General features: G+C 31.7%; 1 protein-coding gene across 3 annotated transcripts in view; it reads left to right on the top strand.

The window, feature by feature from the left end:
* The window catches only part of LOC129913325 (protein serrate), a 120,031-nt gene that overhangs the window by 66,378 nt on the left and 38,598 nt on the right, over positions 1-15,055 (top strand). For all 3 annotated transcript variants that reach the window (XM_055991934.1, XM_055991933.1, XM_055991935.1), the window contains exons 4-5: positions 10,588-10,642; positions 11,463-11,778. In XM_055991934.1, the coding sequence (XP_055847909.1) occupies positions 10,588-10,642; positions 11,463-11,778 (371 nt within the window). The remainder of the gene's footprint in view (positions 1-10,587; positions 10,643-11,462; positions 11,779-15,055) is intronic.

Here is a 15,055-nt window from a genome sequence, read left to right as displayed (position 1 = left end):
TGTGTTTAATTACAAAATTGAGGATGTTCATCTAAAAATGGGATAAAAATTTACGAAATTTCTGTCAAATGCAACTAAACTTGGGTTTATTGCTGATTAATAATATTTTTAATTTTACACAGAAACAATTGAATCGTTTATTTCAGAAACGACATAAGTCCATTGAATCGTTTATTTCAGAAACGACATAAGTCCATGAGTATAAACTTTTCAGGAGCAACAAAAAACTGTTTTTTTATGTTAAAATTCCACAACACTTCAAATTTTGAGTATGCCGAGTTATAATCTAGCATAAAATGCATTTAGAAACCTTTAAAATATAAATTTTTTTTAGGTCTTAGCGGGTTTTTAAGCCCTTAAAGTCGCTGGACTTACATATGTCGTTTCTGAAATAAACGAAATTTTTTTGGAAAAACTTTTGTTTTTATTTAGCTATAGCTTTTGAACCCTGCTTTCGATTTTAATAAATAAAACAGCGGTAAATAGAGTAAATCTTTACCTTTTTATAGATGTATAACTTAAAGGCTTGCGTGTCATGATGTTTGCCAAAATAATTTAAAACTGGTAAAATGTCATATAATTCAAGAGTTAAAAATGCTGCCACCGCGAGAAATCTGGCTATAACTTTTGAACCCTGAGCTCAATTTTAATGAATTTTATAGATATAGATAAAGTAATTCCTTTCCTTTTTATACAGGGTGTCCCAAAAGTAATGGATCAAACGAAATATGCTGATAGGCCAACTTAAGGGCTCTCAGAATTTGGTAACTTGTTCATCCCAAATCCTTACGGTTTTCAATTTAATGCAATTTTTGTGGAATTTCGAAAAATCCCGACTTTGCAACAGTATTTTGCTTCCTCCGCTCATAATTGATTTTAGTTTTTTACAATTCTTTCACTAAAACACTGAGTAATAATAAGAATTAATTAATTAATCAAAATATTTTTTATTTCATACGCCATTTCGCTGCAAATTAATTAACAGTTCCATGTTTTATAAAAACTCAATTTCTTACTTTTATTTCAGAGCAACATCCCGAAAAAAAATTGTAAGGTGTGTCACTGGTTTATTATTTTAAAAACTTGCCTTGTTATTGCAGTTTTTAAAAATGTATAAAAGTTTCCAAAATTGAAATTAGAACGAAAGATATTACAATTTGAGTGCTAAAAAACAGGGGTTTTCAGAGCAAAAAACAAACAAAAATCGAGGCTTTTATTCAAAAAGAAATAAACAAACAACAGTCGACAAAATTTGTTTATTTTTCTTTGTTATTTTTCTCTGAAAAGCCCTGTTTTGTTGCATTTAAATTGTAATATCTTTCGTTCTAATTTCAACTTTGGAAATTTTTATGCATTTTTGAAAACTGCAATAACACGTTAAGTTTTTAAAATAATAAACCCGTGTCACACCATACAATTTTTTTTCGGGATGTTGCTCTGAAATAAAAGTAAGAAATTGAGTTTTTATAAAACATGGAACTGTTAATTAATTTGCAGCAAAATGGGATATGAAATAAAAAATATTTTGATTATTTAATTATTTCTTATTATTAGGCAATGTTTTAGTGAAAGAATTGTAATAAACAAAAACCAATTATGAGCGGAGGAAGCAAAATACTGTTGTAAAATCGGGATTTTTCAAAATTTCTTAAAAACTGCATTAAACCGAAAACCGTAAGGATTTGGGATGAACAAGTTACCAAATTCTGAAAGCCCTTAAGTTAGCCTATCAGCATATTTCGTTTGATCCATTACTTTTGGGACACCCTGTATACCTATAGTGTTATAACAAAAGGGCATGCATGTCAAGATTGCTGCCAAAATAATTTAAAACTGGTAAAAAGTCATGTATTTAACAGTCAAAAATGTTGCCACCGCCTGAAATCTTTTCATATATTTTAAACCCTTTACTTTCAGTTTTCGTATTTTGTGGGGTCAGACATTCTTAATTTTAAATAATGAATAACTTTACATAAATGAGAAATTTCCAAAAAAAAAAAAAAAATTGGAAAAGTGGACTTTTGTATGTTGTTTCTGAAATAAACGATTCAATTAGGACAGGATAAACACAAATTGTTCAAAAATGCAATGAGAAATGACCTCCTTCCAATTAAAGTGATTCTTGAACCCATCCACCAAACGTCCATTAAAATTTAAGTATTTTATGCAAATGCAAATCGATGATCTTTTGAGTACTGAACCGTTTATTTCCATAGCAAAATGTTGCTTCAGATTTACTTATGTGATTTGTCCATTTTTTTTTTTGTGATAAACGTCAAAAACCTGTCAACTTCTAACAACTTTCCAAATTAAGACTTTTTATAATCAAAATTGTGAACGTAGCTCACTTTTAAATCAATAATACAAAATATTACGTATACACCATGGTGTCCCAATCAATATTTAATATTCAGAAATAAATAAGAAAGAAACAATAGCGTTAAAATGATTTTAAAACTAAAGTGTTAAGAGTTTACCTGTTTATTCTGAACTGGTATTAAGTTTTAACTAATATTAAGTCAAAGTTAAACAAAATTTATAATTTTGTCAAGTAACTTGTTTGTGAAAAATTAAATAGTATTCAAAAATGCTTTCTAAATATGAAAATTGTTTGTTGATAACACTCTTTGAATTTTTGAGATATGGTTGTTCAAAACTCAATCAATGCTTAATTAGGTGATAAAAAAACTTAAAGTATAATTGAATTTCATTCATAAAACTTATAAATTGTCTAGTTCCTTGTTATAAGCTATCAAAATGTTTATGTTTAAAAAAATTGCAAAAAAAAAAACTTAAAATGGTCACATTATTCAGCAAATGTAACTTTACTCACAAAAGTGCCACTCAATGGCTCTTAATTCATTACAAACATTTGCACAAATACAAACATAAATAAATTCAGCAGCAAAGTAAAGTAAGTTTTGATGTTTTTTATCTTTCCCAAAATTAACCAAAACTTTAAACTTAAATCACCAATTTAAGCTTTTAAAAATCTAGGATTATAACCTCTATCGATTTTGTATAAATTTCACGTAAAACTGTTAACTTATTTTCACACCTTGAATAAATATTTATTTTTTTCTTAAACTACCTTAATTCATTCATACACAAAAAAAACTTGGGTAGTTGTTTATTTAAATTAAGTTTTGAGAGGATTTCTTATCAAACTCGCACGAGTATGGATTGATTTTGAATAAAAAAAAAAAAATTCCCATGAATATTTAAAAAAATATAAAAATAAATATAAAAATAAATATAAAAATCGCTTTAGCACAGATTTTTGTTACTGTTTTATTATTTTGGCGTTAGTTCCCAAAGCTCTTTGACCGACATTAGGCTTAATTAGGTAAAATGTTCTTCAAGTTTTTTTTTCTTCTACTTTTTTTTATTTTTTTTTTCTTCCATACAACTTGCTCTCAAAGTTGAATTAAGTATTTAAATTTATTATTAGAGAATGGCCGATTAAATATTGAATAATCTATTGAATTAATTTGAGATAAAAATGATTCACAAGTTGATGGGTTTTCGAATTGGATAGATTGGTGATTTGTGTCTCTCGCTTAATGTTCACCACACACATTTACATATTATATATACACACACAAACACACTCATTATAATGAACGAGAATTGATAGTTTGTTTTAAGTAGCAAAATTCTCTCAAAAAATTAAAGCTAACTCCTGTGTGTTTTTTATAAAAAAAACTTTTGGATATTTTTTTGATTGACCTAAAGAGCCATTGGCAGTGTAAATTAAATTTGTCTTAATTTAACGGAATCTATTAATTTTCTATTAATCTTTCTTTCTATTTTTTTTTTTTTCTTAATAATAAAGCCAATAAAGTAGTAGATAGCTTTGATATAAAAGGTAGCATTTTATGGTAATTTTGTATAGTTTTTTTTTTTTATTTTTTTGTTAAATTGTTAAATAGCTTTTTGAGAGAATTAAGATACACTGTTTTGATGATTTGTTGTTAAAAGATTACATAGTTATTTATAAGCAAAAGTCTCATGGGAAATAAATCATCATTGTTATAAATATTTTTTGTCAAAGTAACAGAGTGACACGAAATAAGAAAACTTAAATGGGTCTAACTTATTCAATGTCATTCGGTTCACAAAGTTTTGATCTTTGTTGATGCTTTTGTTAATTTATTGAAAAAAAAAAAATTAAAAAATTGAAAACGCAAACAAAAAGAAAATTTCCTTTGACGAAAAATAATAGTATCCTTTTCATAACAATTGTAACCTTCTTTCTCACTTGGGTCTGCAACCACATTTTCTGATTTTCGGACCTTAAGACGTTTACTTCTAATCACTATATCGGAGATGCCGGTTTCATCTTTTTTTTTATATACTTCAGCCTGGGTACGTCAAAGTTACATTCAATAATCTCTATTAGCAACCTCAATCTCCAGTCATTGTTACTTGAGCAGAAGATTCCACTAATCAGTTGTACCTTCTTTACCTTCCATTCCTTAAGCAAGTTGTTTTCCTCATTTATTTATAGGGGAAGTGGGGGCAAGACCACCCCTTTAGTGATTAACCATCTTAAAAACCAATAAAAACATCTTTTAATTAAAATAAAGTGTTTAATCATTAATTTTAATGTTTTTTTTTTAGGAAATCTCATCATTTAAAAAAAATCCAAAAATACTGAACAAAAGATAATACGTTTTGAAAAAAACATCTAACAAAATCTTCTGTTGATAGTAAAACCGTTTCTATATAAAAATATGGAATTTTTTTTAGCAATAATCACAAACTTATGCTATATTTTCATCGGTTCCTAAATTTTATTACAAAAAAAAAAGAAAAAAGTTAAAACTTTTAAATATTTCATTTAAAAAGTACCGTAAAACCGGGTGACTTTGGCACGTTTTCAAATTCAAATGTGAATAACTTCTGCAATAATTTTTTTTTTAATGAAGATTTCAACCAATTTACCTACTTCGCTCATTCTATAGGTATGATTAATTTTGAAGAAATCTGTCCAACAGTTCTATAGATAAATGCCAAAATAAGGGTGGCCAAAGTCACCCTCCATTCCGGATGACTTTGGCCGGTAGGACGTTTGCTATATTTCCAGTTCAGCTACCAGTAGCACGTCATTCTAACCCAGCCCAAATGAAAGAGCAGATTTTTTAAAACATGTGGGTATTTTTTTTTATTTTCGTACACAGAATTGGCGGGTTTTTATTTGATTAAAAAAAAAAAAAAAATTAAAATTAGCATAAATTTTGTAATCCTTCAAAGGATATGGAAAAAAATAGTCTCTCTCTGCGGTCAACCATTGGAACAGGAAGTTTCTTCTCCAGATCACTTTTGGTGACTTGTGCAACGTCTTTTTTCTCTGAAGCTGTACCCAGCACCTCTTCGCAGGAATGACACTTTAACCTCATCGTTATCAACATTTAAGATGCAGCCGAAGTAAAATGTTATTTTAGAAGCCTAGGAAACACATCTTTCGGCACTGTTTTGTTTTCGAGTTTGCCATCTTATACGCTGTTAAGGTCTTCATCCATAATATTTTAAGAGGCCTAAAGAAGGCTCCGTCTAGTGGTTGAGCTGCCAAATGTTGATATGTATGACTTGAAAAAAATCAAAAAAGTCCTTTATATATTAACAATTTTTTAAAAAAGTGTCCATGTCAAAGTCAAAGTCACCCGCCAGGCCAAAATCACCCGGTTCTACCGGTACAAATTTCTTTTCACACGAAACATGACGATTTGATGAAAAATCACAAAATTTGCTATAACTTTTCGGGATTTCAACCAAATTTGCTCATACTTAAAGATATAATCGATCCTATCAGAAGCCATTTATTTTATACACTTAGGAGCAAAAAAATGGAATCAAACTTTTGCGTTTTTTTAAAACGTTAATTGGCCAGGATGTAATTGACATACATGAATGTTAATTGCACCATTAAAAAGCTTGAAACAGAGGCTTTAAATCAATACTAGGAACTTTAAAACCCGTTCACTTTATAAGGATCCAATCAACATAAATGAAGCATGTAAGCAAAAAAAGACTGAAACTGAAACAGAGAGTATCTGGAAAATTTAACATTTAAAAAAAATTAAGTGCAATTTATTGACAGATAACGTCAATAGTAACGGTAGGAAATATCAAGAAAATTTAACATTTAGAAAAAAATGAAGTGCAATTTATTGACAGATAGCTTTGATACTATCGTATGCATTTTGAAGTTTTTACCAACAATTAAAAGTAAAAAATTCAAGCTTTTAAATGAGACCATAAAACTTGAAGAAACATTATTTTATCCATTGCAATTTTTGTTTTAAATAAAAATTATCTTTTTTGATTCCGTTTTTTTGCTCTTAAGGGTCAATTTTTCAATAGTCAGATAAACCTCAGATAGAGCTTATTCCTAGGAATAAAAGTTTTTTTTATATTGACATTTATTCTTCTGATAGTCTAACTGACGATTGAAAAATCAGAGCTAAGTGTATTACAAGTCCTGAAAACTAAATTTTTTTTCATTGGGACTACTTACCGAACTTCTAAAATCGTTTAAAAAAAAAAAATTAAATCAATATTTATCGATTCGACATGAAAATTCTAAGTTCAGTGTATGTTGGTCACACTCACCTAAGTCTACAAGCAAATACGCGAGAATAATGACGCCAACGTGATTGATATCCATAAATTAGAGTCAATAAGTGTGTTCCCTTCGCTTTATGATGATGTGATGGGCGCATTAAGTTGTACAGATATATACACAAACCTCGCTATATAACAACCACACAATCAATTATTATCCAATCCCTATCCTATATAAGAAAGTCCTACTAATCTAGGGGGGTCTTACATGTACAAATTATGATTAAATACTGTGTTTTTTGATCAAACCACGTAGCAACTAGGAACAAAACGAGTTGAGTACAATTCGTGATCTATTACAGAGTATCGTATTGTTTTTCGTATTAAATTGTGTTTTATTTATTATTATTTGTTTTGTGAAAAAAAAAAATGAAAAGCCACATGAGTCTTGATCTCCAATGGTATTTATATCTCTGTCTCTTTCTATCTGAACTCATAGATTGTAATTAAATGCAAACGACGTTTCGCAGCTGGAAGCCAGGAAATTCTCATTAAAATGTCTTTCTATTTAGTATCCTCAACTCGTATAGTTTGTTTTTTTTTTTTTTATTTTATTGAGTATACTCAACAAAACTGACCGACTATGTGATGGACATGTGGATGGATAACAACAACAACAACAAATCGGTGGGAAGAGGGCTCTTTTCAATTATTATTATCTCATCCACATGTGCAGTGCACACGCATTGTTGTATATCCAATCCACACAAGATTCGTCGTCGTGTATCATTCTTTGTTTGTTTTTTACTTTTTTTTATTAGGCTCCATCGACATTTAGCAATCAAAATAGATTTTTATTCGAAAGTGCAATAAATCAACTTGAATTATAGTGGATTCAAGCTTACATTATAAGAGCGAGCGAGAATTTGAAAGTGCACTCAAAGAAAAACCTACAAGAAAATTATTTAGTTGGTTTTGGGTTAGGCTAGAACCCAGACATTTTTTCAATTTCAACAGTAAATCAAAGAATACGCAGGAAAACCAACTAATTTAAATTGCCGATTCTCAATAATGTGCTCAATAAATTAGGAACAGTAATTTATTTTGTATGTTTCTTATAACTCACATCTGGTACGAAGTACTTCTCCACTTTTTAGAACCAGGTGTTAAATTAAGTGTTTTAGGCCTTAAAACTACAATTTACACTTGACAATTACAATGCCACATAAAGTTTGGTAAAATCGTTATATTTGGAATAAATAAGCAAAAATGAAGCGACTTCATTAAATTATTTTGGGTAAAGGGTGTCTTTTTCGAGGAAAAAGTAAGTTCTGTAATAATAATTGGTTAAGAAAATTAGTTTATAGAAGTTTTATAATGTGAACACTGAGGGAAACGTAAAATCAATGAAAACCACATTGATTTAACTATTATTCGGAATGATTTTGCGTTGAAGATGGACATTTTAAAATCAACGTGGAAAATATGTTAATTTTTGATGGTTTCTTATCTTAAAGTCACATAAATCAAAGTAGTTCAACTTTGAAACAACGACGTTTCAACTTCAATTTATTTGTTCCCTCAGTGAACATCCTTATTACAAAAGGAATCTTTTTGCCAAGTTTAATGAAATATGTTTAGTATTTTCTCTCAGCTGACGAATATTTGTATATATTTGTTGAAAGCATGTTATGAGTTTTCTTCTTTTTTTTTTTCTTCAAGAACAACAATTTTCATCTGTTCTCATGTCGATGGCGTCCTTTTACCCAACAGAAACAAGAAAGTACCTTCCGTGCTAAGACCTTCTCTGTACGCTATCTGCTCTGAAACAAAGTTCTGCTTACCAAAACTTTACTTTGTATTACCGACTCGATTGGAATTTTGTTGCCATTCTTTTCTTTCCGATCAATTTCCAAGGAGCGAGCGGTGTGGTTAGAACTGCTTCTTGAATAGATCAATAAACTTAAAACTGTCAAGGTTTATACATAGCCAAACATCAGCAACTAAATAGTAGCTGGAGCGTGCTTAAAGCTTAGGATCGACTTTACTCCAGCAACGGTCAAGAAGCTGTTTGGATTGCTACAATAATTTAATATGTATATTTATCTCGAATCTATCTTTAATGATTGCTTACTTATTAAATACGAATACTTTATTGTAAATCACGGACAACTTATGCCCGACTTAATAAGTGTTAAACTATGTAGACATAGTTGAAGTAAGTGCGCGCACTTTTCACTTTAAGGCAAAATTGTGAAGATTCATTTGATAAACCTATATTTTGGAAACAAGAAAACACAAAAAAAAGTTTTTTAGTTTAATTATTTCATATGATTCAAAACAAAAACCATATGAAGTCAAAGTGCGCACTCTTGCCCCTAAGTCAGGGTAAGATAGCGCAAACTCTTGGGTAAGAGCGCGCACATAATTTTAATAGGAATCCTGACAGTTTACGGCTACTAAATTTCTAAAAACTTAAGTTAAACAAAACTTTCTTTCAAAAGTTCCAAGTTTTCACTAATATGAATGAAAATATTAAAAAAAAAAAGAAATTAAGGTCAAATACAAAAACTTAAACTTTATTTATATAAAACAAAACAAACAAAAAGTGTTTCTAATTAAATCAGAGCCTTTCTTTTTTGGAATGCATGAATAACAGCCTTCGTTTCTCAAGATTCCAGTTTAAAAATTATCTGTAGTGTTAATAAAATTAAACAAAGAAAAATTTAATATGGGGAGAAGTGCGCGCTCTTACCCACAAAAAAACTGCGCGGTTTTACCCACAAAGGTACTTTTTTTTTCTATTTATCAAATTTATAATAAAATAAATTAAATTCTAACAAATTTTTGACTAAAATCCAATATAAATATGCAGTATACAAAAATATATGCTACTCTCGGTATCTAATGTTGCCACGCTGACGCCGCACACTTTTCCAGCACAACTTTTTTTTTTAGCCGGGTTTTTTTCAACCCTCTTTTAAAATAAAATTGAGCTGGACACACACTCGTAAAGATCGTCACTTATTGACGCCTTACTAAGCGCTGATTCCCAAATTTTCGCCACTGAGCAATCTTACCCCAAATGACTCTTAACCTTTTAAGTTTGATTCAAATTCTAACAAATAATTAACTCATAGGAACAGTGTTCTTTGATTCTGTATGTAACGACGTGATGGTAATTAAAGACTTGGAAGTTGGAATATTTATAAAGCGGGATGAGATGTCTGTATGACAAAAGCTCTCAAACTTCTATGGAATCAACAGCTTATAGGCCAACTTGAGCCGACAGGGAGCCTTGTTTCGCCATCTGATTAGGGTTATTACGAAAAACTTTTCGGAGGGAACCACACGCCCCCCCTCTCCCCCAGAAAACCCCAATTATTTACAAGCAAAGCAGATACTAGAATATCAAATCCAAGCGTGTTAGAGTGCGATAATAAATTTTAATTGACTGAAACTTCTTTCGAAAAACCATTTTAGAAATCTACTAACGACTTATCCCTCTTCCACCTCCTTCCTTTTATCTCTTCTTCTAAAATCCTGATCCAATAAGGTTCGAATAATTTTATTTTATTAAATGAGTAAAAGTCTCGTTTTTTCTCAGTGTATACCATCGACAAAGGTATTTGATACCTAATTTTGACCGATTTCCCGGATTCTCCATCAAATGAGAGGTATCGATTTTGGTAAGATGGTTTGCTATATATGAGACTTGGTGTTGGTGCGCCTCAAAATAAATTCTCAGGAACTGTTGAGACAGGTCAAAAGGTTGTTAAAAAAAAAAAAAACTACAAACTACAAACAGCAACTGCTACTTCTATGTCGACAATAACAACAACAACGACTCTAACTCCGTCGCGAGACGTGACAAAATGATCTGCTCGATGCCACAGAAAAATAAATAACAAGACCATGCCCCTTTTAATTCGTTATTTTTTTTCTATTTTTACTTATTTTGTCTTTTTTTTTTTTTGTTTTCTAATTTTGTTTGTTTTTTTTTTTTTTGTGCAATTTCAGAAGTCGTTTACGTTGATCCTACAAGCACTGGATATGTACAACACCTCCTATCCAGGTAATTATTGTTGCCAATATGCCATACCCACTTTGGAGAGTAGTCAAAGTCATGTGTATTTTTCTGTTACTGCTTACTGCTATAAGGTTTGTGTCGAGAGAGTAGCTTCCTCCTTTTGTTCAGTTCGGTTCGTTTCGGTTTTATTTCCACAGAAATAGGTAAACGTGCAAATGCAACAAACTATAAGCGTTATAGCGTCAACAGTATTTTGCAAGTGTTATCTACTGCTGCTGGTAGTGGCTATAAAGGCTGTGGGTTTGAAAGATAGACTTGTGGTGCATGTGCCTGTGCCTATTTTGCATATTGCACCACATCTATACTTCAAGACAGTCAAGACAGAAGAGCCAGAGGCTCTGTTTCTGTTTGTTGGCATTTGAATGTGCACATGCGGGTAAAACATACGATTAATTAGCCGATGTCCTTATTTAAAATTCCAAAATTTATTCCTACATACTGAACATGAAAGAGGACGATCTGTGTAATGGAAGGTGGAAGGTTGAAGAGGAGAAGGAGGAAGTTTATACTCAACGAACAGTAACCAGCAGTAGGAGTTTCTCTACAAAACATCTCAGGAGTATCTATCTTGTCTAATGTAAACAATTGTCTTTTCTTTTCTTTTTTTTTCTCTTTTCTTGTGTTTCCCTCGATGCGGTTTTCTATTTCTTCTCGACGTTGGATATGCGCAATGGTGGGTATCGTCAATCTTTATACGTTTGTTTGGTTGGGGCTTTTTTTGGAATATGTCGTCGGATTTCATCGTCTTATTTTCACTTTGGTGGTCCATGTTACCTTCTGTGTTGTGTATATGTCCGTCTAAAAGATGCTGAGAGGTTAATTGAAGAAGCAACTTTTTCGGGCGTCATCCTACCATCGCCCGAATGGAAGACACTCGATCACATTGGGAAGAATGCCCGCATAACATACCGGGTGAGAGTTCAGTGTGCAGTTACATACTACAATACGACATGTACAACGTTCTGTCGGCCAAGGAATGACCAGTTCGGGCATCATACATGCGGATCGGAGGGTCAGAAGGTGTGCCTTAATGGTTGGCAAGGAGTTAATTGCGAAAAGGCAATATGTAAACCAGGCTGTGATCCGACGCATGGGAAATGCGATCAACCAGGAGCATGCGAGTGAGTACCTACCTATACTTTTTTCTTTTATTAGCATTTTACCACAACATGACAAACATTTCTTTCTTTTTTTTTGCTTGTTGTCAAAACACTGTTGCAAATGGAATTGGGAATAAATTAGGGGTAACTAAGGGTTCTTTTTCGACATTGCAATTACTTTGAAGAATTTTTCAACAATGGTAACAAGATCTCAGAAATCTGTTATACTGATTTCTCTTTTATAGTTGGCGGCGAAATTTAAAATATGTCAAGAAGTATTCTTTTATTGAAAAGTTGATGGCTTCATAGCTATCAAACTTTTTCTTCTTAATTTTACTTTGTGTGTTGTATTCCAAGATGCTGTTACAAGTGTGTATAACAGATGTTCTTCAGCATTGATGTCAAGCTGCCCGAAGCTTATTCAATTTTAGAGATGTAAATGATTGTAAAAATTTATAACTGGCATAACTGTTATACATACTGTTATAACTGTCATTTTTTTCAAGGCAAAGATTTAATCTTTGAAAAGAATTGATCTATTTTTTTGTGTTGAAGTGTAATGAATACCTTTTGTGGATCGTTAATTGAATAGAATCCACAATAGTCCAGTAAATAAAGGAGTTTTACCCTACAAAAGGTCCGGTAGTTCTAAATTTTTGATATGTTGTTAGGTATGGTTAGTAGATAGAAAAACCAAATTTCCACAACCACGCCCCCTCCGCCCCCTTCAGCATCACCGAAAAACCATAGAAATCTGGCACTTTTTTCACTTTTATGTCCATAACTTTCTTCTGGTGCATTTTATTGAAAAAAAGTTGTTGGTAGACTTGCAGAAAACATAATTTCCTACAAAAATGACCTTGGTAGTATTTTTATACAACCAAAAACAACGAAGTTATGAAGCTTCCAAAAACATGTAAAATTTCGGATTTTGCAATATTTTCAGTTTCTTGTCACTTAACAGTGCTATAACTCTTTAACAATTGACTTTTACGCAAAAGTCTTCATAATCAATCTTATAGACAATTTAATTACCTAAAATAAAATGTAAACCACTTTAATTTTGTGAATCAAATAACCGAGTTAGGGCTAAAGTAGTAAAAAAGTATTTTTGATAGTTTTCGAAAATTTTTAAACTATCCATTAAATGAAGGATTTGTATCCCACAAAAAGTCGGGTGGTTCTTATTCTATATTTAATCAGGTTTTAATGGTAGATTGAAAAAAAAATCATAGCCACGCCCCTCCACCCCCTCAACCATACTCCAAAAACCAATTCTGAATTTTTTCAGTCTTATGCCCGAAGCTTCCTTCTGGTCATTTAAATGTGAAAAATTAATGTGCATAATTGTAGAACACAAAATTTTATACAACTTGCACATCCAATATCCACCAAACTAAGAATTTTTCAAAAAAGTTACATTTTCCGATTTTATTTATTTTTAGTTTCTTTTTTTTTTCAGTTTCTTACCTGTTTACAGCGCTATAATTTCCTAATTTTTAATTTTTAGCAAAAAATCCTTTTGTAGGGAATTCATTTTCATGAATACAACTTTTATCTTTTGATAAAAACCTAGTTTAATATCTCATGCGCTTATAAAGCGGTTGGCTATGAGTGGACGAAGGTAAAAGAATTATGTTATGAGGGGCAGGGGTAGCAGGTGGGGAAATATAGGAGTAATAGGTGGAGTTGAAGATGGTGAATTATGAGAAAATTTGGCTTCGTTGAATTTTTCTTCAAATTGATCGATGATATCTGATCTTCTTCGTCGTCGTCTTCATAAAAAATTCATGTGGACGATTTTGACAGGATTGTCCACAGCAAAACTTACAGAATGTGAACATTAAAGTCCTTCTTTCCTGCATCTGCCAGCTTCCATGCATATAGGCACATAGGTATTTGCATGACACAGCTTTCATCAATTTTTGGGGAGCAGGATCTTGCACAGTTTTAATGGATTGCAATACGTGGCATCCTCTCGTCCAGCCCCATTCCAGAAGATTTTTCTCAATACCCATCCACGCCATGATCTGGTTATAAGTCCGGAAGAAATGAAAGTGTGCTGCATCTGTTGTAGGCGGTAGTTTGCACAAATTAAGTTTTGTTGAACTACTCATAAATTTGAAATATCGAAGAGAGCTTAGAGATTGACCACTGTCCTCTCCATATAATATAAACAAGATATGTTCTTCCGCCTCCGATACTTTCTGAACTCTGGCATTTGGGTCCTTAACTTCTCTGCAGCTTCAAGTGCAGTGGGGTTTTTGAAACATTTTGCAAAATTTGTTTTTTTCCGAAAACAAAGATGTTTGAGGTGGTGTCACATTCACTTATGGCATGAATGAGTAAGACGTTCTCCATAGAATTGAATGTGAAAAATGAGATAAATTGATCCTCCCAGGTTTTCGAAGGTACACGTTATCGGCCCTAGGTATAGTAAGTCGATGTCTTCTTAAAAAATCTTTGAAGCTCTATGGTACCTGCTTTAGATACTAATTCTGGCGCAACTGGGGTGGTTGTGGTTGCATGATAGTAGAAACTTCAAGTAGCTGCGCCTCGTGGTGAGTTGATGAAAAGCCAAGGGATTTAATCATATCAATGAGAAGCTTAGGAAGGGGGAAAGGAAGGATCGGGGACGAGCAGCAGCTATAACAGCATGGGATAAGGCCAAACATTTCCTTTTCCATTTATCCAAAGGGCCACTCTTATTCTTCAGTATTACAGTTTCAAAAAATAGAGGATGGGTACTCATCTGTATTAGACCGAATGACTTCCAAAACTGTGCTGCTTTGACTACTCTCAACCTTTTAACCTTCTCCATACTTCTTAGGAAAACAGGATTTGACTGTGCTATTGTCAATTTTATAATCAATCGTATTGTGATTTACAACTGTCAATCGATTTTTGATAAATACTGAAATTTGGGATTTTTAAACCAAATTATAGGAAAACTGGTCAACTGGCATTTTGTAATTAGATTTCTGTATAACGACTAGGACCATTATCTGCTTTCAAAACTTTTTTTAATTAAGTAATAAGATATTAAAATAAAATTTGTATCAACTATCGATTGATAGTTGTATATTAGGGTGGTCCTTATTTTACACTTTTTCGAAAATTGAGTGCGACGCCCCCTAGATTGGTTCCAAATCGAGAAAAAAAAACCCTATTTTTTTTCAAATTTGTATCTCTGACCCTTCCTGGCCCTATATTGATAAGAAGTTACTATAGCAGGGGCGATATTCTGTGTCCAGTGTTGGGTAAATGGCGGATTTTTGATATAAACTTCTTAATTAAA

Source organism: Episyrphus balteatus, chromosome 3 (assembly GCF_945859705.1).
Source record: "Episyrphus balteatus chromosome 3, idEpiBalt1.1, whole genome shotgun sequence".
Classification (NCBI taxonomy): Eukaryota; Metazoa; Arthropoda; class Insecta; order Diptera; family Syrphidae; genus Episyrphus; species Episyrphus balteatus.
Note: the sequence above shows the minus strand (reverse complement) of the source record. Positions and strands in the feature narration are given on the sequence as shown.